The sequence below is a fragment of the Strongylocentrotus purpuratus genome, unplaced genomic scaffold (genome assembly GCF_000002235.5).
Source record: "Strongylocentrotus purpuratus isolate Spur 01 unplaced genomic scaffold, Spur_5.0 spur5_scaffold_1, whole genome shotgun sequence".
In the NCBI taxonomy this organism is placed as follows: Eukaryota; Metazoa; Echinodermata; class Echinoidea; order Camarodonta; family Strongylocentrotidae; genus Strongylocentrotus; species Strongylocentrotus purpuratus.
Window position 1 is genome coordinate 3,064,377 of NW_022145594.1, and position 23,225 is coordinate 3,087,601.

A 23,225-nucleotide genomic window follows, 5' to 3' on the forward strand; every position below is an offset into this window, starting at 1 on the left:
TGTTGAGGTTGGTCTGATAGTGGTAATGTCCTTCTTGGATAGTGTACATCACCCATGGGTTGCTGTTGAGGGTGGTCTGATAGTGGTAATGTCCTTCTTGGATAGTGTACATCACCCATGGGTTGCTGTTGAGGGTGGTCTGATGGTGGACATGTCCTTCTTGGATAGTGTACATCACCCATGGGTTGCTGTTGAGGGTGGTCTCTACCAGTACTGCTTGTACTTTGGATTGGGGACGAAAAGTTGGTGGAATGTGATACCTGACTGAAAGAACCTGGTCTACCCGTGTTCCCATGAACCGGTGGTTGATACTGTGTTTGTGAAAGGTACCCTGCGAACATGGTAGGTTGATCATGCCTCGAGACTGGAGGGTTAGGAGACGGAGCAGAACTTGACATAGTGGCATGGTAGGTAGGATTGTAGTAAGCCTCTCTATACTCAGGACTGCAACAATAACCACTGAATGGCTCAATTGGAGCAGGGGTGTGGTACCCAGCAGACATGCCTGATTGGAGATTGGAAGGCATACATTGGGGCTGACTAGGCTCAGGATTCCTCGGTAGTGCATTATTCTCTGAATAGACTGGCAGAAAACCAGACTGATTCCTCAATGTACGTGGCTGTTGTACAGGTTGCCCCACAATGACATTGTCCTGAGACTCTTGCAAGACTGGGATATTAGCACCTAACCCCCTTGGTAGGGTGTCTGGGGTAACATTGGTGTTGGCATCAGCTGAGTTGTCTGAGTCGTTTGAGCTGCCCAAGTCAGCTGAGTTGTCTGAGTTGTTTGAGCTGCCCAAGTCAGCTGTGTTGTCTGAGTCGTTTGAGCTGCCCAAGTCAGCTGAGTTGTCTGAGTTGTTTGAGCTGCCCAAGTCAGCTGAGTTGTCTGAGTCGTTTGAGTTGCCCAAGTCAGTTGAGTTGTCTGAGTCTTTTGAGCTGCCCAAGTCAGCTTAGTTGTCTGAGTTGTTTGAGCTGTCCAAGTCAGCTGAGCTATAAAGGAAACAGATGTTTTGTTACTGGTACTATCTGTTTGCAAGATGAGAAATAAAAAGCCAACTACTATTGGTCTTATTGAAAGTACTAGTCTCAAGAAACCTTTGATCAGTGAATGAAGAAAAAAAAATATATATAGACTATAGCCCCCCCCCCCCCCCAAAAAAAAAAAAAAAAAATTAAAACAAAATAAATAAAGACATATATATATTATATATACAAAGAACACAAAAATTCAACAAATTTTAGGTTGACTGATACCACTTTACAGTAGGGAATTTGTTCAATAAAGCTGTTACTGAATATGCAGTACTGTCAAACAAGGAATCTTCATTTTTTTGTAAAGGTAAACAGTATCACTTTATCACATGCTCCCTGAAGAGGTATCAGCATTGTAGCTTTTCTTAGTATTCCATTAGAGGCTCATTATATTGTTTATATATCGCACTATTCATGATGGGGATATACATGCTGTTCCCTGATTTTTGTTATCACATATACTGTCCTGACCTTTGCAAACATGTGAGGATGTGAAGAAATGAGTTCAAGTCATGTTGAGCAACTCCATTGAACCTGAAGTTTCCCTTCCTGATCTGAGGAAAACAACCCTGTAACATATAATAGCAACATTGCTTGTAAAACTTGTATCAGTTTCAAGTAAGTGGATCTATTTCATTCTGGCATATTATATATTTTCTTGGGGAATACACACTCAACATCTAAAGTTACATCCCTTAAACAAAATGAAAATAAGGACAAAAAAGAAGTATGGAGAATCTAGGCAATTTGTTCAGTATAAATGAAAATTAAAAAAAGCTAGAGTACCTGGTAAGACAAATTATGCACAAGAGATTTACATTAGTACTGGTAGTAGTATCCACTATAGCAGTAGTAGTGGAATATGGTATCGGCGACAAGTAAATCAAAATCAACTACCTGTTAGACAAATCTTTATACTTTTTCTCATACTGTTAGGGGATCAGAGAACAACAGAGAACAGAAGAGCATTACTTTTACGATTCAACCCTTAAAGGGCTTGGGTTGGTGGAAGCAGCCAACTTTCCTGAAAGTAATATGTTTGAGATTAATTTTATTCCACGAGCTGTCCTGACTTAATAGCCTAGAATCTTGTGCATTTTTTATACTAAATTTATATAATTTAAACCATTGTTTACTGCGCAGCATCAAGAATGATTGCACTGTGCACATCAAAAATAGACATTAACCCATATGTAATGTACCGGTACACAATGCAGAATAAACAAGATGAATGTGACTGCATCTCTGATATGACTCCCCCTACATGTATGATCAATGATCCTGTGACCTTTAACATCTGACCTCACAAACCTAAACTCTTTTCCTTTAATATATTTTTATGCTCTCACATACCTGTGCCTTGTTTGGTTGAAACTGGTTATTTTTTTGTTAATTTTTAGACTAAAAAGGTGTTTTCTGGGGTTTGTAACAGTTCATGACCCTGTTATCATTCACCTTTGATCTCTTATAGTCAAAATCTAATCAGTTCATCCTTACAGGTATATACATATGTACAGGCGCGTACACAGGTGGGTGTGGGGGTTGGGGTTAACCCCCCCCCCCCCTTTGAGGTTTTTTGTTTTATTATTTATTATTTTTAATTAAAAATTTAAAAAAATCCAAATGGATGACCTAAAAAAGATGACATTACCCCCCCCCCCCCCCCCAATGGAACGGAATGACGTTCGTTCAAATTTTGAAATTTCGGGACCAAATTTTTTTTTTAAATGTCATCTTATCATTTTGTTTGATATTTCTTCTTCTTCTTTAAGATAATCTGCCTCCTTCAATACTGAAGATTCTTGCAGATGCCGTATATCCTCGGCCTGATTGGGGTGTGCAGGTGGACCACTACACCGGGGTTTCCCCCTACTCTTATATGAATAGTGCAGTGGGTTCTTAAAGTGCCTGTTCAAAGAAAATCACAAATATGGCAAATAGCATATCACTAGAAACTAGTCAGCTAACAGATGGCCATCGTACAAGTTTTAGGTCAACTACCCGGTACATATCGGGTGATTTATAAAAATACAAATAAAACCACCTCCCTAGCATCTGGGATATGCGAGAGATTCGCCAAAAAAAGAACGATGTTTTAATGCCGTCACAATATGAACCAATACTGCCCAAGCAGACGACATCTCACAAAGAATGAACATAATTGAAATGCTATTATTTCTCAAATTATAAGGAGTTTAGTGTATATAATAAATAATAATAATACATTACATTTATAATGCGCTTAATACAATGTTTCTAAGCGCAAGAGAAAGAAGAAAGGATAAGGAAGGAAAGTGAGAAATACTAAAGGAACATGTTAAAAACATCGAATTACAAGTAAACGGCAATGAAGAATATGACATTACACAAAATAAGGCCGCATCGAAATTGATTGAAATATATATTAATAAACCAGATATGGACTCAGAATTATAATAAACCATATGATATATGAAAATACAACTTAAATGCAAACTATTATATACATTCAATATAAGAATTTTGCATCATTAAACTATATAAATGTAATGGAATTTTACACCATTCAAAAAGGGATATGAAACCGATTCTGATAACAAAAATCTTTTGTTTGTAAATACACAGGATAGGGGTTAATGAACAATCAAAGGAACCACACTTTCAAATTGAAAAAACCCTCGGAATAATAGCATGGAATTCACCTTCTATAGGGATAACGCAAATTATGAAATGTTTGACATGAGGCCTTTAATCGAGATTTTCACTATAATGACGTCATCAAAATGAAAAATGGTTATTACAGAGCTTGTAGAAAATTGTTTTAGCTACAACATATCAAAATTTTGAAGAAAATTGATCAATATTTACAGAGATACAATCAATTTTACATAAATATGCTGACGTCATAATATGCAAATTCGTATTTTGAGTTCCAAGGCCATTGTGATGATGTCACGATACACTTAATGGCCAAATGAGACATGAAATCATATCTCCGACTCATACTCTATCTAAATATGAAAAAAGATTGAGGATCCCGGTGCATTCCAAAGAGCTATAATGGATTTTGTATAGGCATGTTTTTGCCCATATATGCTATGTATTATAAGAGCTCGCGTGCACGGATATTTATCTTGAATGGATGCTCATCTTGTTATTAATGGTCATAAAGATATGAACGTGGTATCAAATTGTACAAACAAATATATGAAATATCATGAAAGAAAAAAAAATGGCGATTCTATGTTATGTAATGGTGTTACGCGCGAAAACGCGCGTGCATGAGCGTGTGCGGGATTTTTTATGAAATGCTTAAAATGGCCTGAAACGTATGTAAAATAAATTTGAGACGATTTTGAGCATTTTGAAATTTTGCGCGCGCACTGACGAGCGGACGTACGCGCATGCGCGCGTTTTTCGACCTGAAATTGACCGGACTGATATTGACCTTGATCATGATAAATATGAATGAGAAATGACTTTTGGTTATGAAGATATGATCATGAGTTGATTTTCAGAAAATTTCACAAAATGGCGCCTAGATGACGTCATCAGTCAAGGTCAAGGTTGAAAAAATGTCTGTGTTTTGTTCTAATGCCTATACATATGTGTGCAAAATTTCAAGGTATTTGATTGAACGATTTTCAAGTTATCTTGCTCACAAAAAAGTGGGTCGAAATAAGAAAAATAAACTAGAATTTAATTCGTCACGAAGACGAATAAGGTGGTCTGTCTAAGTCTTATGATAGATTTGAGAATGGGAGAAGTTATATAGACATGTAAACAATGATGATCATGATAGTAAAGGTGATGATGATGATGATAATGATAATGTTATATGATAATAAAAACGATAATGTTAATGATGATGATGATAATGATCATGATCATGATGATGTTGATGATGATCATCTTCAGACCATGATGATAATGATGGTGACATTGATGATGATGATGATGATGATGATGATATTGATGATGATGATGATGATGAGCATGAGCATGATCCTGACATCTGATTGAAAAAATGAGGAAATATTTAGATAGCAAATAGTCTCAGCTACAACATACTAAAATTTGGAAGAAAACTGTTGAATAATAACCGAGATACTGGTCAAAACACATTGTCATGCAGAGTCATGTTTTGAAAAAAGTGACCTCCCATAGACATAACACGCAAATATGACAAATTATGCATTGTCGCCTTTAATCGAATATTTTACTATGATGACGTCATCAAAATGAAAAATAAATGACATATTTTTGATAGAAAATTATCTCAGCTACAACATATCAAAATTTGGGAGAAAATCGATCACCGATAAGTAAGATAATCTCAATTAAACAAAGACAAAAATGACGTCATCAACAAAATACATTTGTTTGAGTCTAGATGCCAATATGATGACTTTGTTTCACTTTGTACGAGTCAGGGTGGCATGAAATCATATCTCCAACTCATGCTTTCTCCAACCATGATATCAAAATTGGGGGTCGATGGACTATCTGAAGAGCTATTTCAATTTTTAAAAAGGCATGTTTTTGATCAAATTTGCATTATATTGCCCATAGCAGCACGCGCGGATTTTGAACTTTGACGCGCGCTCACGGCCTTATGAAAGGTCAAGAGTGACTGAAATTAATGTAAATTGTCAATTACGGTAAGAGGAATCCAAATCATGTAAACATTTTGAATTTGACCTTTTCCGCGCGCTGTGAGCGCGCACAACGCGCGCGGGGACACGTACGGACGGAAAATTTTGAAATGCTTAAAATGACCTGATTCGTACTCTCGTTTAATAGTTAAGTGATATTGAGCAATTTAAAATTTTGACGCACGCGTTTGCGCGCGTCATGACCTTTATTTGACATTTGATGACACGACCTGTTGACCCTTAACCTGAAGTATATGTGATATGAATATGAATGAACTTTGAGTACGCATCATGAAGATATGATGGATAATGTAATTTCACAAAATGGCGCCTGGATGACGTCACGATAATTTGATGACCTTGAAAATGTTCCTGTCACGTCTCATGATGATTACCTATGACTGTGTCAACATTGAGAGAAATTGGGTGGATGGATATTGAGAAATCGGTTGCACAAAAGAGTGGAGAAATAAATAAAAATAAATAATAAATAAATAATAATAAATAAAGAAATAAAGAAAGAAAATTCTGACGAAATCAATAGGTGGTCTGTTGACAACAGACCACCTAATAAAGAAAGAAAATTCTGACGAAATCAATAGGTGGTCTGTTGACAACAGACCACCTAATAATAATAAAGGAAATCCTGCAAAGTTCTAGAAAATGTGCAATTTCAACTTTCAATTGAAAATTCCGACATGATCCCAACATCTGATTAAAAAACAAAGTACACCGTTTTTGTAGCCCATAGTCTCAGCTATAACATACCAAAATTTGGAATAAAATAGAGCACGAAAAGGCGAGATAGTGCTCAAAGATGAGTGTCATGTAGATTCATGATGTGAACGAAATTCACCTTCCATAGAGATAACACGCAAATTAAGAAAATTCTGACATGTCGCCTTTAATTGAAATTTTCACCATGATGACGTCATCAAAATGAAAAACAATGGGCATTCATCTTGTAGAAAATTGTCTCAGCTACAACATATCTAAGTTTGGAAGTGAATTAATTAATATTGACAGAGATACAATTGATTTCCCATAAATTTGCTGACGTCATAATATGCAAATTCGTTTTTTGAGTTCCAAGGCCATTATGATGATGTCACGATATATATAATGGCCAAATGAGACCTTAAATCATATCTCCAAATCATATTCTATCCAAATATGACCCAAAAATTGGGGGTCTCCAGACTTCCTAAAGAGCTACAGTGGAGTTTGTATGAGCAGGGACAAGCATGTTATTGGCCATATATGCTATGTATTACAAGATCTCGCGCGTACGGACGTGTATTTTAAACGGACGCTAATTCCGTCAATAATGGTCATGAAAAGATGAACATGGTATCAAATTGTTCGGAAAGAGATAAGAAATATCCTGTCAAAAATAATCTAGGAGGAATTATTTTTCGTTTGGCCGCTACGAACGAAAACGCGCAAAAATGCATGTTTTGCGTGATTTTTATGAAATGCTTAAAATGGCCTGAAACGTATCCAAAATGAATTTGAGACGATTTGGAGCATTTCAAAAAAAATTCGCGCGCATTGACGCGCGGACGTACGCGCACGCGCGCGTTCTTCGACCTAAAATTGACCGGACGGATATTGACCTTGATCATGATAAATATGAATGAGAAATAGCTATCGGTTATGAAGATATGATCATGAGCTGATTTTCGTAAAATTTTATAAAATGGCGCCTAGATGACGTCATCAGTGAAAGTCAATGTTGAAAACGTTATTGTGCTTTGTACATATGCCTATACATATGTGTGCCAAATTTGAAGGCATTTGATTGAGCCATTTTCATGTTATCTTGTCCACAAAAAAGTGGTTAGAAATAAGTAAAATAAACTAGATTTGTAATACTTGTTTGGAACAAGTATAGGTGGGCTGATCCAACAAAAAATTGAGACAAAATGAAGGGTACATTTGAGATAGCTTTTGGTCTCAGCTACAACATACCCGAAGTTCAGCGTAAATGAAGCTAAAACGACGTAGATATTGCTCGCGAAAGACGGGAATGTAGAATCAAGTTTTGAGAAAAAGTCATGTCCCATAGAGAATACACGCAAAATGTGAAAATTGACATGCCTCCTTTAATCACAAAAATACGCCATGATGCTTTTGTCAAAATTAACAATTGTGATGACTTCATTTGTAGAAAATTGTCTCAGCTAGAACATATCAAAATTTTGAAGAAAATCGATCAATTTTTACAAAGATACAATCAATTTTCCATAAATATGCTGACGTCATAATATGCAAATTGAAATTTTGAGTTCGGAGGCCATTATGATGACGTCATGAGTTAATTGAGGGTCAAATGAGACATGAAATCATATCTCCGATTCATACTCAATCAAAATCTGAAAAAAATTGGGGTCACCTTGCATCCTAAAGAGCTACAATGGATTTTGCATAGGCATGTTCTTGCCCATATATGCTATGTATTACAAGAGCTCGCGCGCACGGAAATTTATGTTTAACGGTCGATCATTCCGTCATTAATAGTCATAAAGAGATAAACATGCTATCAATTTTTTTGTAAAAATATGTGGAATATTATGAAAGAAAAAAAATGGCGATTCTATGTTGTGCAATAGTTTTACACGCATGTGCGTGTGCGCGATTTTTTATAAAATGCTTAGAATGGCCTAAAACGTATGCAAAATGATTTTGAGACGATTTTGAGCATTTCAAAATTTTACGCGCGCATTGACGCGCGGACGTACGCGCACGCGCGCGTTATTTGACCTGCCATTGACCGGACGGATATTGACCTTGATCATGATAAATATGAATGAGAAATACCTTTTGGTTATGAAGATATGATCATGAGTTGATTTTCGTAAAATTTTACAAAATGGCGCCTAGATGAGGTCATCAGTCAAGGTCAAGGTTTAAAAAAATTCTGTGCTTTGTACATATGCCTATACATATGTGTGCCAAATTTTAAGGCATTTGATTCAGCCATTTTCAAGTTATCTTGTCCACAAAAAAGTGGTTAGAAATAAGAAAAATAAAGAATAACTAGAAATGTAATTCGTCGCGAAGACGAATAAGGTGGTCTGTCTTCAAGTCTTATAATAGATTGAAATATTTACTATATTGAAAAAGGGATAAGTTATATAGACATGTACACAATGATGATTATGATGATGATCTTGATAGTAATGATTATGATGATGATGATCATGATGATGTTGATGAGGATGATGATCACGATCATAAGCGTGATTCTGACATCTTATCGGAAAAATGAGGACTGATTTAGATGACATATAGTCTCAGCGACAACATACTAAAATTTGGGAGAAAACTGTTGAATAACAACCGAGATACTGGTCAAAACACATTGTCATGCAGATTCATGTTTTGAAATAACTGACCTCCCATAGACATAACACGCAAATATGACAAATTATGCATTGTCGCCTTTAATCGAATATTTTACTATGATAACGTCATCTAAATGAAAAATAAATGACATATTCTGATAGAGAATTATCTCAGCTACAACATATCAAAATCTGAGAGAAAATTGAGAACGATGCCTTCAATATTTCTAGCATAAATAGGCTCTTGAATTAAGATCATGAAAGTGTGCCGATGATAATGAAATGATAATGTACGCGATAATGACGATATAGGGCCATGATTAAAAGTGGTATAGCGCCCCCTTCAGGTATTCGATAGAGGATTGTTATACGGTAAACTTGCTAAACATGCATGCCCAAATTTCGACATGATCCCAACCTCTGATAAAAAACGAAACGTCTCCTATGGCCCATAGTCTCAGCTATGACAAACTAAAATTGGGGATAAAGACAGCAACAATAAGCGAGATACTGCTCAAAGAACAATGCCATGTAGATTCATGATGTGAACGATATTCACCTTTCATAGGCAAAACACGCAAATTAATTCTGACATGTCGCCTTTAATTGAAATTTTCACTACGATGACGTCACCAAATTGAAAAATAATGAATACTGAACTTGTAGAAAAATGTGTGAGCTACCAGATTTAAAAAATATGGAAGTAAATTGATCAATATTTACAGAGATACAATCAATTTTCCATAAATTTGCTGACGTCATAATTTGCAAATTCGTTTTTTGAGACCCGAGGCTATTTTGATGATGTCAGGATATAAATAATGGCCAAATGAGACCTGAAATGGAATCTACGAGTCATATTCTATCCAAATATGAAGAAAAATTGGGGGGTCTGTGGACTTCCTAAAGAGCTATAATGGATTTTGTATAGGCATGTTTTGGCCAATATATGCTATATATTACAAGAGCTCGCGCGCACGGACAATGGGAGAAGTTATATAGACATGTAAACAATGATGATCATGATGATCATGATGAACATGATGATGATCATGATAGTAATGGTGATGATAATGATGATAATGATCATGATCATGATGATGTTGATGATGATCATCATCAGACCATGATGATGATGATGATGATCATGATATTGATGATGATGATCATCATGATGATGAGCATGAGCATGATCCTGACATCTGATTGAAAAAAATGAGGAAATATTTAGATAGCAAATAGTGTCAGCTACAACATACTAACATTTGGGAGAAAACTGTTGAATAATAACCGAGATACTGGTCAAAACACATTGTCATGCAGATTCATGTTTTGAAAAAAGTGACCTCCCATAGACATAACACGCAAATATGAAAAATTATGCATTGTCGCCTTTAATCGAATATTTCACTATGATGAAGTCATCCAAATGAAAAATAAATGACATATTTTTGATAGAGAATTATCTCAGCTACAACATATCAAAATCTGGGAGAAAATTGATAAACGATAAGTGAGATAATCTCAATTAAACAAAGACAAAAATGACGTCATCAACAAAATACATTTGTTTGAGTTTAGATGCCAATATGATGACTTTGTTTCACTTTGTACGAGTCAGGGTGGTATGAAATCATATCTCAAACTCATGCGTTCTCCAACCATGATATAAAAATTGGGGGTCAATGGACTATCTGAAGAGCTATTTCGATTTTTAAAATGGCATGTTTTTGATCAAATTTGCATTATATCGCCCATAGCAGTACGCGCGGATTTTGAACTTTGACGCACGCTCACGGCCTTATGAAATATGAAGAGTGACTGAAATTTATGTAAATTGTCAATTACGTTAAGAGGAATCCAAATCATGTAAATATTTTGAATTTGACTTTTTCCGCGCGTCATGAGCGCGCGCAACGCGCGCGGGGACATGTACGGACGGAAAATTTTGAAATGCTTAAAATGACCTGATTCGTACTCTCCTTTAGTAGTTAAGTGATTTTGAGCTTTTTAAAATTTTGACGCACACGTACGCGCGCGTCATGACCTTTATGTGACCTTTAATGACATGACCTGTTGACCCTTGACCTAAAGTATATATGATATGAATATGAATGACCTTTGCTGATGCATCATGAAGATATGATGGATAATGTGATTTCACAAAATGGCGCCTTGATGACGTCACGATGACTTGATGACCTTGAAAATGTTCCAGTCACGTGTCATGACAATGACCTATGACTGTGCTAAAATTGAATCAAATTGACTTAACCAAACTGTGAGTTATCCTGGGCACAAAAAACGGGAAGAAATAAAAATAAATAATAATAATAAATAAATAAAGAAAATTCTGACGAAATCAATAGGTGGTCTGTTGATAACAGACCACCTAATAAATAAAGGCAATTCTAACGAAATCATAAGGTGGTCTGTACGTTATACAGCCCACCTGACTAGATTTGTAATACTTGTTTGGAACAAGTATAGGTGGGCTGATCCAACAAAATTGAGACAAAATAAAGGGTACATTTGAGATAGCTTTTTGTCTCAGCTACAACATACTCGAAGTTCAGCGTAAATGAAGCTAAAACGACGTAGATATTGCTCGCGAAAGACGGGAATGTAGAATCGAGTTTTGAGAAAAAAATCATGTCCCATAGAGAATACACGCAAAATGTGAAAATTGACATGCCTCCTTTAATCACAAAAATACGCCATGATGCTTTTGTCAAAATTAACAATTGTGATGACTTCATTTGTAGAAAATTGTCTCAGCTAGAACATATCAAAATTTTGAAGAAAATCGATCAATTTTTACAAAGATACAATCAATTTTCCATAAATATGCTGACGCCATAATATGCAAATTGAAATTTTGAGTTCGGAGGCCATTATGATGACGTCATGAGTTAATTGAGGGTCAAATGAGACATGAAATCATATCTCCGATTCATACTCAATCAAAATCTGAAAAAAATTGGGGTCACCTTGCATCCTAAAGAGCTACAATGGATTTTGCATAGGCATGTTCTTGCCCATATATGCTATGTATTACAAGAGCTCGCGCGCACGGAAATTTATGTTTAACGGTCGATCATTCCATCATTAATAGTCATAAAGAGATAAACATGCTATCAATTTTTTTGTAAAAATATGTGGAATATTATGAAAGAAAAAAAATGGCGATTCTATGTTGTGCAATAGTTTTACACGCATGTGCGTGTGCGCGATTTTGTATAAAATGCTTAGAATGGCCTAAAACGTATGCAAAATGATTTTGAGACGATTTTGAGCATTTCAAAATTTTACGCGCGCATTGACGCGCGGACGTACGCGCACGCGCGCGTTATTTGACCTGCCATTGACCGGACGGATATTGACCTTGATCATGATAAATATGAATGAGAAATACCTTTTGGTTATGAAGATATGATCATGAGTTGATTTTCGTAAAATTTTACAAAATGGCGCCTAGATGAGGTCATCAGTCAAGGTCAAGGTTTAAAAAAATTCTGTGCTTTGTACATATGCCTATACATATGTGTGCCAAATTTTAAGGCATTTGATTCAGCCATTTTCAAGTTATCTTGTCCACAAAAAAGTGGTTAGAAATAAGAAAAATAAAGAATAACTAGACATAATACTTGTTTGGAACAAGTATAGGTGGGCTGGTCAACTAACATTTGAGACAAAATAGAGCAAAAATAAGCGAGATACTGCTTAAAAAATCTTAAAAAACAATATCATGTAGATTCATTACGTGAACGAAATTCACCTTCTATAGTCATAACACGCAAATTATGAAATTTCTGACATGAGGCCTTTAATCGAAATTTTCACTCTGATGACGTCATCAAAATGAAAAATGGTGAATATTTAGCTTGTAGAGAATTATCTTAGCTACAACATATCGAAATTTAAAAGAAAATCGATCAATATTTACAAAAATACAATCAATTTTCCATAAATATGCTGACGTCATAATATGCAAATTCGTATTTTGAGTTTCAAGGCCATTATGATGATGTCACAATACATTTAATGGCCAAATGAGACATGGAATCATATCTCCGCCTCATACTCTATCTAAATATGAAAAAAATTGGGGGTCCAGTTCCATCCCAAAGAGTTATAATGGAATTTGTATAGGCATGTTTTTGCCAATATATGCTATGTATTAAAAGAGCTCGCGCGCGCCGACATTTATCTTGAAATTACGCTCATCTTGCTAATATTGGTCATAAAGAGATAAACATTGTATCAAATTCCTTGAAAAAATATGAGAAATATCATGAAAGATAAAAAAATGGCGATTCTATGTTTTGTAATGGTGTTACTTTCAGGCGAAAACGCGCGCGCATGCTCGTACTCGCGATTTTTTATAAAATGCTTAAAATGACCTGAAACGTATGCAAAATAAATTTGAGACGATTTTGAGCATTTAAAAATTTTGCGCGCGCACTGACGCGCGGACGTACGCGCACGCGCGCGTTTTTTGACCTGAAATTGACTGGACTGATATTGACCTTGATCATGATAAATATGAATGAGAAATACCTTTTGGTTATGAAGATATGATCATGAGTTGATTTTCAGAAAATTTCACAAAATGGCGCCTAGATGACGTCGAGAGTCAAGGTCAAGGTTGAAAACGTTATTGTGCTTCGTACATATGCCTATACATATGTGTGCCAAATTTGAACGCATTTGATTGAGTCATTTTCAAGTTATCTTGTCCACAAAAATATGGGTGGAAATAAGAAAAATAAAGAATAATAAAGGCAATTTTAACAAAATTATAAGGTGGTCTGTATTAGATACAGCCCACCTAATAAATAAAGGCAATTCTAACGAAATCATAAGGTGGTCTGTACGTTATACAGCCCACCTGACTAGATTTGTAATACTTGTTTGGAACAAGTATAGGTGGGCTGATCCAACAAAATTGAGACAAAATAAAGGGTACATTTGAGATAGCTTTTTGTCTCAGCTACAACATACTCGAAGTTCAGCGTAAATGAAGCTAAAACGACGTAGATATTGCTCGCGAAAGACGGGAATGTAGAATCGAGTTTTGAGAAAAAATCATGTCCCATAGAGAATACACGCAAAATGTGAAAATTGACATGCCTCCTTTAATCACAAAAATACGCCATGATGCTTTTGTCAAAATTAACAATTGTGAAGACTTCATTTGTAGAAAATTGTCTCAGCTAGAACATTTCAAAATTTGGAAGAAAATCAATCACTATTTACAGAGATACAATCAATTTTCCATAAATATGCTGACGTCAAAATATGCAAATTGGAATTTTGAGTTTGGAGGCCATTATGATGACGTCATGAGTTAATTGAAGGTCAAATGTGACATGAAACAATATCTCCGAATCATACTCTATCTAAATATGAAAAAAAATTGGGGTCACCTTGCATCCTAAAGAGCTACAATGGATTTTGTATAGGCATGTTTTTGCCCATATATGCTATGTATTACAAGAGCTCGCGCGCACGGAGATTTATGTTAAACGGTCGATCATTCCGTTATTAATAGTCATAAAGATACAAACATGGTATCAATTTGTTTGTAAATATATGTGGAATATTATAAAAGAAAACAAATGGCGAATCTATGTTGTGTAATACTCTTACGTGCGAAAATGGCCTAAAACGTATGCAAAATGATTTTGAGACGATTTTGAGCATTTAAAAATTTTGCGCGCGCATTGACGCGCGAATGTGCTGACGTACGCGCACGCGCGCGTTATTTGACCTGAAATTGACCGGACGGATATTGACCTTGATCATGATAAATATGAATGAGAAATATCTTTTGGTTATGAAGATATGATCATGAGTTGATTTTCGTAAAATTTTACAAAATGGCGCCTAGATGACGTCATCAGTGAAGGTCAATGTTGAAAACGTTATTGTGCTTTGTACATATGCCTATACATATGTGTGCCAAATTTCAAGGCATTTGATTGAGCCATTTCCAAGTTATCTTGCCAACAAAAAAGTGGTTAGAAATAAGAAAAATATATAATAAATAAATAAATAAATAATAAAGGCAATTTTAACAAAATTATAAGGTGGTCTGTACGTTATACAGCCCACCTGATAATAAATAAATAATAATAATAAAGGCAATTTTAACGAAATTATAAGGTGGTCTGTATTAGATACGATACAGACCACCTAATAAGCAAAATATTGAAAAATATTGTTGTCTCGTTGTTCATTATACTTATATGTGTACCAATTTTCATACAACCATAGCCGAGATCTTAGGGGGGTTCATAATGCCCCCCCCCCCCCCCCCCCCGGTATTAGAAACCCTTGAAATACCCAAGCCTCATTAGCGCTATAAGTGTTTATATATCAATAAATTTATGTGATTTTTACAACTTTATAGCCCATTTGACTTTTCACGTTTAACCCCAAAATCTAATCACTTGATCCTTGGGTGATTCTTGCTGACTGTCTCCTTTTCTGTCCATGTGCTTGCATACCACATAGATGAGGGGAAGGGTGTATGTAGAGGGGGTTCCCCTCCCACGTAAGGGACTCTTTTAATTAAATTAACTTAAATTATGGTTTAGCGCAATGAACAAATAGGAATTGAATGTTACCTTTTTAAATAATTAAACAAAATAGGGTTGACGGGAGGAGCATCCTTCAAAATGAAGGGGGCACTAACAAAAAAAGGGCTACCTACAGAAAGCGAAAACAAGGTAGACTGGGTAACCGGGTCCTGCCCGAAAGCCTCGGGTCCAGGGTCAAAAAATTAGGTAAATGTTTCCCGAAATTGGATGGCGATGAAAAATAAGCCCCTTAAAAGTTAAGTTTGTTAGCAATGAAATAAATCAACACATGAGTACCTTGGCACAGATTGGTATATTATTCCATTTGATATTATGTTCATAATATATGTGTTTGGCAATATTAGGTACTATTATTAACCGTATCAGACATCTGAGCAGGGCAATTTTTAAATGTTATTGCCCTCAAGGTTTGATGGATAAGCCAACAAAATTACAATATTTTAGCCCGCTCAGAAAAGTTAATGGGATTTTGTGTTATTTGCCGGGCAATATGGTTATACAGTAAACCAATGGACAAATATTTTAGCCCGCTCAGAAAAGTCAATGGGATTTGTGTGCAATTTGCCGGGCAATATGGTTATACAGTAAACCAATGAACAAATATTTTAGCCCGCTCTGAAAAGTCAATGGCAAAATGCGTGTTAAACTAGTGAGCAATAATATAGAGCCAGTTGTAATTTACATCGCGCATCAGCTACTGTAATCTACATCGCGCATCGTGTATAAGAACATGCGCACTTTGCACGAACTCTATTGTGACGTAACAATCACACCCAAGGCAAACTGTTTCAGTGTATCGAAAATCTGTCAAACACTGGATGAACAATGCTGGTTTGACAATGTTTTTGCAACTTCTAATGCTAGGAAACCCTGTATAGCCTACATAATTTAAGAGTATAAGGTAGTAAGAGTTTCTTGTTTGCTCTAGATGTCTGATGTGGTTAATAATAGTAATATTGACTGCCTAATTCAGGGCAATACGACTTGTCATATATCACCCTCACCTTCGGTTCGGGCGATATATGTCGTATTGCCCAGAAGGCAGACAATATTACTTAAATATCATGCCTCTAAATGTTGAAATCTGAAGTAAAATTAGAATTAGAATATGCGAGCCACCATTCTGAATTATTCAGGATGAAAGAATCATGCTAAAAAACAATGTTGGAATTACAAAAAAGGCTTTCTAAAAATTCTTTTTCTAATCAAATACATTTTTAAAGACTATTTGTTTTCTTCTTATTCTAAACACTGCATGCTTCGTTGAATAGCTGATGTAGACATAACAAGTTCCATTATTTATCACTTCGTCGCCTGGCTGGCAGAAGGGCGTTAGCTAGATTTTTCAGGTAAAAAATGAAGCGCTAAGCAGAAGGGCGTTAGCACTAAATCACCTCAAACTTTTATAAAACTGTTATTTCCAAAAAAAATTGGGTCTGTGTTCTTTTATAACATTTCTATTAGTCTTTTAAGTTTTAAACCAATTTTCGGGACAGAAAGCAGTTTAAATATGAAACAAATCTTTAAATGTGAATAATTCGGAAAGTAGTTTTCGAGTCCCTTGCGCGCTAACGCCCTTCTGCCACTATGGCGACGAATGTTGCTAGGCCAGTTTGGATTAGTCACGAAAGGAACACTAGTACACTGCATTAGCTGTAATCAGAGCTGCCAACCTCCAAAACAGAAAATCAGTAATTTCCTATGCTGCGCTATTAATCTTAAAAAATGGCACTACAACACTCCATGGCCGCCAAGAACGAAAATAAAATGCTGTAAAATTATTACCTAGCCTTTTTGGGGGGTGATTTTAGTCACACACTATTGCTAAACATTCGATTTTTAAGTCATCACAACACATCTCACGGAGATGGCGCTGCTCACATTTTTTCATTTTTTGTGTGTGTGTAGTCGTGTTTTCTGTAATTTTAGACAACATTCCATACTTTCGTAATGATTGTTAATTTTGGTACCAATTGTTTTTATCAAATTTGTACTCAACAACCTGAATATCATAGTATATATATATATGTTATTTGTTTGTATAATGTTTTCCTTTTCCGTTTTACTGTTTCTACCTGCTTTCTTTTTCTTCTTAATGTTATGTTAATTACGTACTTGTTTAGGGGTCAACGTTTAACAAGGCTAAATGCTCTTTTTTGTTGACCCCTCATTCGACATAAATTTTCTTTCTTAACTAGTTTCCTTGTTATTTTTATTGTATTCATATTATCTGTAATGTTACCCTTCTACATGTATTTATATATTTCTCTTTTTTTTTTAATACTCTGTATGTATTGTATATGTTTTTTATGAAGAATGAAATAAATACCATACCATACCATATTTCTGTGACATTTCTTGGACAACTATTGAATTCATGTACCTGCATGTTTACACTAATTCTGAGCGGTTGTCTTTTTCATTATGCTTTCATATTTTTGACAGATATCTCGGTACGATCACGTTTTTATTTAGGTTTGCAACAGCGATGAAGTATCGAAACTTATTGTGATTACTAAGCAAAGATATAAGGTTTTAAAAGAAACTCAAGGTATTTAGACTAAAAGACGTAAAAGCACTAAACAATGCCAAACATGGATGAAAATAGCTTCATATGAGATATATTCTGATATTAGCCTACCGGTAGGTATTCATGCTATGTATATTCAAAGGTATTTGGCTGCTACAATGAAATTTCAGCATAGTAATGGGAACATTTAGATCTAACAACAGAAGTAGATCTAGCAATTGTTTTCTGTTGTATCATTTTCACGTTAAAATAACATATATACATATGCAGCATATAACTATTATCGCTGTTTCTCTCTTTCAATGACCCTCGATGACATTAACATAAGGACACACATACCTGTATGGATGAGGCCTTTGCTTTCAATGCAGAGTAGAATGTGGTTATTGTACAGTTTTGGTAAATTCAAGTATCGAAATTAGAAACGGTTGGATATTGATTAGTGATCAAAATAATATTAATCTAATACACAATGGAATTTTGACTATCTATGCTCTTCTATAGTTTGCTTTCATTCCATATTTCATGACTATTTAGACATTTTGGGTAAATGGATTATAATTAAAAAAAAGTATTTGGAATTTAAAAAAGACATGTATACATAAACATCATATCATCAATACTACTCTTACTTTTTTCAATGACCCTTTCCATGGCATTTACATTAGGACACACAAACCTGTATGGATGAGGCCTTTGCTTTCAATGCAGAGTAGAACTCCTCAGTGAATGCCTCTCCAACGAGTGTAAGGTCAGTCAGGTTTGGCATAGAAGACAGTGCTTCTACTAGGTGATGTGATGAGGCTGGTTTGGGAAACTGGAGATCATCAAGCTTGAGAGTCTGGACCTGCATTGTTTGTGAATATAGTTAAACAGCACATATATACTTTTTATTTACTAATTTCTGACTGTATTCTTACATTTTACACAAATTCTATTAATTACATAGTTGTATCATAATAACATTCTCAACAAAAATGAATGAAGAAATTTTATTTTCAATTCAAGTCTATTCTCAGAACGAACACACTAAAGTTTCTATGAAGAGAATGATTTAGTATGAGTGATTTTTTCGAAATTATGTACGTATTCTCTGTAGCGCTTTCAAACTGTTTGTATCGATAAGTCCTACTCGTGATAACATCAAAATTAATAATACCCAGAAATATACCTTTGCTATCAATGTATTAAAGGTATTTGTAACTCGGGATTTCAGGTGAACAAGGTCCTAACTCAGGAGGATTGTTAGTACAGGTTGGTAAATTCAAGCCTTTATTAAATTTGACACTTAAAAAACTGTATGACCTATTTTTCATATCGATCAAACTTGGAAAAGGTTGGATATTGATTATTGATCAAAACAATGTAAATGTTACAAACTTGAATTTCAACTGAATCAGAACATGTGTAGATTGCTTTTATTTCATGTCTGTTCCAATATACCAAGTGAATGGCCTTTAAAAAGGGTGTTTGGAGAAAAAAACATAGATGTATATACTGTGCACCATATAACTATTACTACACTTACTTTTTTCAATGACCCTTTTCATGACATTTACATTAGGACACACACACCTGTATGGATGATGCCTTTGCTTTCAATGTAGAGAAGAACTCCTCAGTGAATGCCTCTCCAATGAGCTCCAGGTAAGTCAGGTTTGGCATAGAACACAGTGCTTCTGCTAGGTGCTGTGCTGAGGTTGGTGTGGGACACTGGTTTTTATGAAGCTTGAGAGTCTGTACCTGCATTGTTTGTCAATATAGTAAAGCAGGTAATCTATACATGCATTTGTTTTATTTACTAGAACTAATTTCTCATTGCATTCTTATATCTATCACCGAGGATATGTATAACACATCTGTATTCATATTAACATTCTTAACCTTAAGATAACTAAATAGATGTTTTTTTAAAATCAATTCTAGTATAACATTCAAGTTTCCATCAGTAGAATGATCAAGTTATATATTTTTTTATAAAATATCCTATATCTGTTTGCATTGATAAGTCATACTCTTAAAGGTAAAGACCAGTATTGGAAACGCCCCAATTTCAAAAAATGAAATGTAAGCTCTTATTATCAATCATGTGAAAGAATATGTTTTGACTAATACATGATGATAAAAATGTTGCCGGGAAACCGCCTACTAATTGATATATTTGGTAAATTAGTCTATCTACATCGTCTGTGAGAGATAAACGCACGTGTCGCGCACGTGTGCGTATAGTCCCATAAATATCTTTCTGTGTACAGTGCTTGTAACTTTACAAAGACTGGGCCATATTTCTTATCATTTTGATGATTCCAGAACCTTGCAGTACACACCAATACTTATATGCTAGATGATCAACCTTTTCTGATCGATTCCACAATGTTTCTTTCACAATGCAATCGCATGACCATAACTGGTCTTTACCTTTAACAACACTGAAATAAATAATACCCAGAAATCTGCATTTGTTATTCAAGGCATCGTTTAGGAACGTTAAATCTGAGATGCATGTTTCTACATTTCATCAGTGTCTGTGATATGGGGTAATATTTGAGCCCTAAAAAGAATTGTGCTTCAAAATGATCATGAAGTGTCTCAAAAAAGTAAAAATCATAGAGAGACTGGTTTTCCCCGATAGACTGTAGTGTTATGGAAACCGTCAAATTTTATTTAGATTTCCAATCATACATATCTTGATAATCAGACAAGCGATCAGCTTGTAAAAGTGATGGGGTTCCTGACTGACCTAAAGGTTTATAATTATAATTGCAGCATGGCTAAATCTAGGATTTTGTTTCAGAATCTGAGACAAAGTTACCCAACCCCTTTAACGTAGTGAAGGTATTCATAACTCTGGTTTCATGTGCACAAAAAAGCTTATTGTACAGTTTTGGTAAATTCAAGCCTTTATCTAAATTGGAAAGGGTTGGATATTGATTAGTGATCAAAATAATATTAATCTCATACACACTGAAATTTCAACTAAATATGCTCTTCTATAGTTTGCTTTCATTCAATAATTCATGACCATTTCAACATTTTTGGTAAATGGATTTTGAAAAAAACAAAAAGGTATTGGGATAAAAGAGAGACATGTATACATGAACATCATATCATCAATACTACTTTCTATTTCCAATGACCCTTTCCATGACATTTACATTAGGACAAACATACTTGTATGGATGATGCCTTTGCTTTCAATGTAGAGAAGAACTCCTCAGTGAATGCCTCTCCAGCGAGTGCCAGGTAAGTCAGGTTTGGCATAGAACACAGTGCTTCTACTAGGTGATGTGATGAGGCTGGTGTGCGACACTTGATTATACAAAGCAAGAGAGTCTGGACCTGCATTGTTTGTCAATATAGTAAAGCAGGTAATCTATACATGCATTTGTTTTATTTACTAGAACTAATTTCTCATTGCATTCTTATATCTATCACCGAGGATATGTATAACACATCTGTATTCATATTAACATTCTTAACCTTAAGATAACTAAATAGATGTTTTTTTTAAAATCAATTCTAGTATAACATTCAAGTTTCCATCAGTAGAATGATCAAGTTATATATTTTTTAAATAAAATATCCTATATCTGTTTGCATTGATAAATCATACTCTTAAAGGTAAAGACCAGTATTGGAAACGCCCCAATTTCAAAAAATGAAATGTAAGCTCTTATTATCAATCATGTGAAAGAATATGTTTTGACTAATACATGATGATAAAAATGTTGCCGGGAAACCGCCAACTAATTGATATATTTGATAAATTAGTCTATCTACATCGTCTGTGAGAGATAAACGACGTGTCGCGCACGTGTGCGTATAGTCCCATAAATATCTTTCTGTGTACAGTGCTTGTAACTTTACAAAGACTGGGCCATATTTCTTATCATTTTGATGATTCCAGAACCTTGCAGTACACACCAATACTTATATGCTAGATGATCAACCTTTTCTGATCGATTCCACAATGTTTCTTTCACAATGCAATCGCATGACCATAACTGGTCTTTACCTCTAACAACACTGAAATAAATAATACCCAGAAATCTGCATTTGTTATTCAAGGCATCGTTTAGGAACGTTAAATCTGAGATGCATGTTTCTACATTTCATCAGTGTCTGTGATATGGTGTAATATTGAAGCCCTAAAAAGAATTGTGCTTCAAAATGATCATGAAGTGTCTCAAAAAAGTAAAAATCATAGAGAGACTGGTTTTCCCCGATAGACTGTAGTGTTATGGAAACCGTCAAATTTTATTTAGATTTCCAATCATACATATCTTGATAATCAGACAAGCGATCAGCTTGTAAAAGTGATGGGGTTCCTGACTGACCTAAAGGTTTATAATTATAATTGCAGCATGCGCTAAATCTAGGATTTTGTTTCAGAATCTGAGACAAAGTTACCCAACCCCTTTAACGTAGTGAAGGTATTCATAACTCTGGTTTCATGTGCACAAAAAAGCTTATTGTACAGTTTTGGTAAATTCAAGCCTTTATCTAAATTGGAAAGGGTTGGATATTGATTAGTGATCAAAATAATATTAATCTCATACACACTGAAATTTCAACTAAATATGCTCTTCTACAGTTTGCTTTCATTCAATATTTCATGACTATTTCAACATTTCATGACTATTTCAACATTTTTGGTAAATGGATTTTAAAAAACAAAAAGGTATTTGGAATAAAAAAAGACATGTGTACATGTACATCATATATCTATCACCTACGGTATGTATAACACACCTGTATTTATATTCACATTCTTAACAGAAACAATTAAATAAATAAATAAATTTATTTTTAAAAAAACATCAAAAGGAATATTTAAGTGGTCTTCTTCTTCTGGAGTTGCTATGGTCAGTGCTTCCAGATCTTCTTTGGTGCAATGGTCTTTGTGTTCATTAATATTCCACATGTAATCTTTAAAGCCCCACTGTCCTACTTGTAGCTTCTTGCTCCCTCTATATAGAAAACTTCCCCAATCGGTGGCTGTTGGTCCCCCATGATCCTCTTTTTCCTATGTTAGTTGAGAGCTGAGTTAATGAGATAGCCACATGTCAGTGACCTC

The 23,225-nt window shown here is 34.9% G+C and overlaps 1 protein-coding gene across 1 annotated transcript in view; it reads right to left on the bottom strand.

Moving 5' to 3' along the window:
• Positions 1-204: 204 nt before the first annotated feature.
• Positions 205-23,225, bottom strand: part of LOC105439149 (NACHT, LRR and PYD domains-containing protein 12-like) — a 35,381-nt gene continuing 12,360 nt past the window's right edge. Inside the window, exons 4-8 of the mRNA XM_030977738.1 lie at positions 19,724-19,891; positions 18,828-18,995; positions 1,504-1,601; positions 261-936; positions 205-222 (exon numbers count right to left, since the gene is read on the bottom strand). Coding sequence (XP_030833598.1) covers positions 205-222; positions 261-936; positions 1,504-1,601; positions 18,828-18,995; positions 19,724-19,891 — 1,128 coding nt within the window. The remainder of the gene's footprint in view (positions 223-260; positions 937-1,503; positions 1,602-18,827; positions 18,996-19,723; positions 19,892-23,225) is intronic.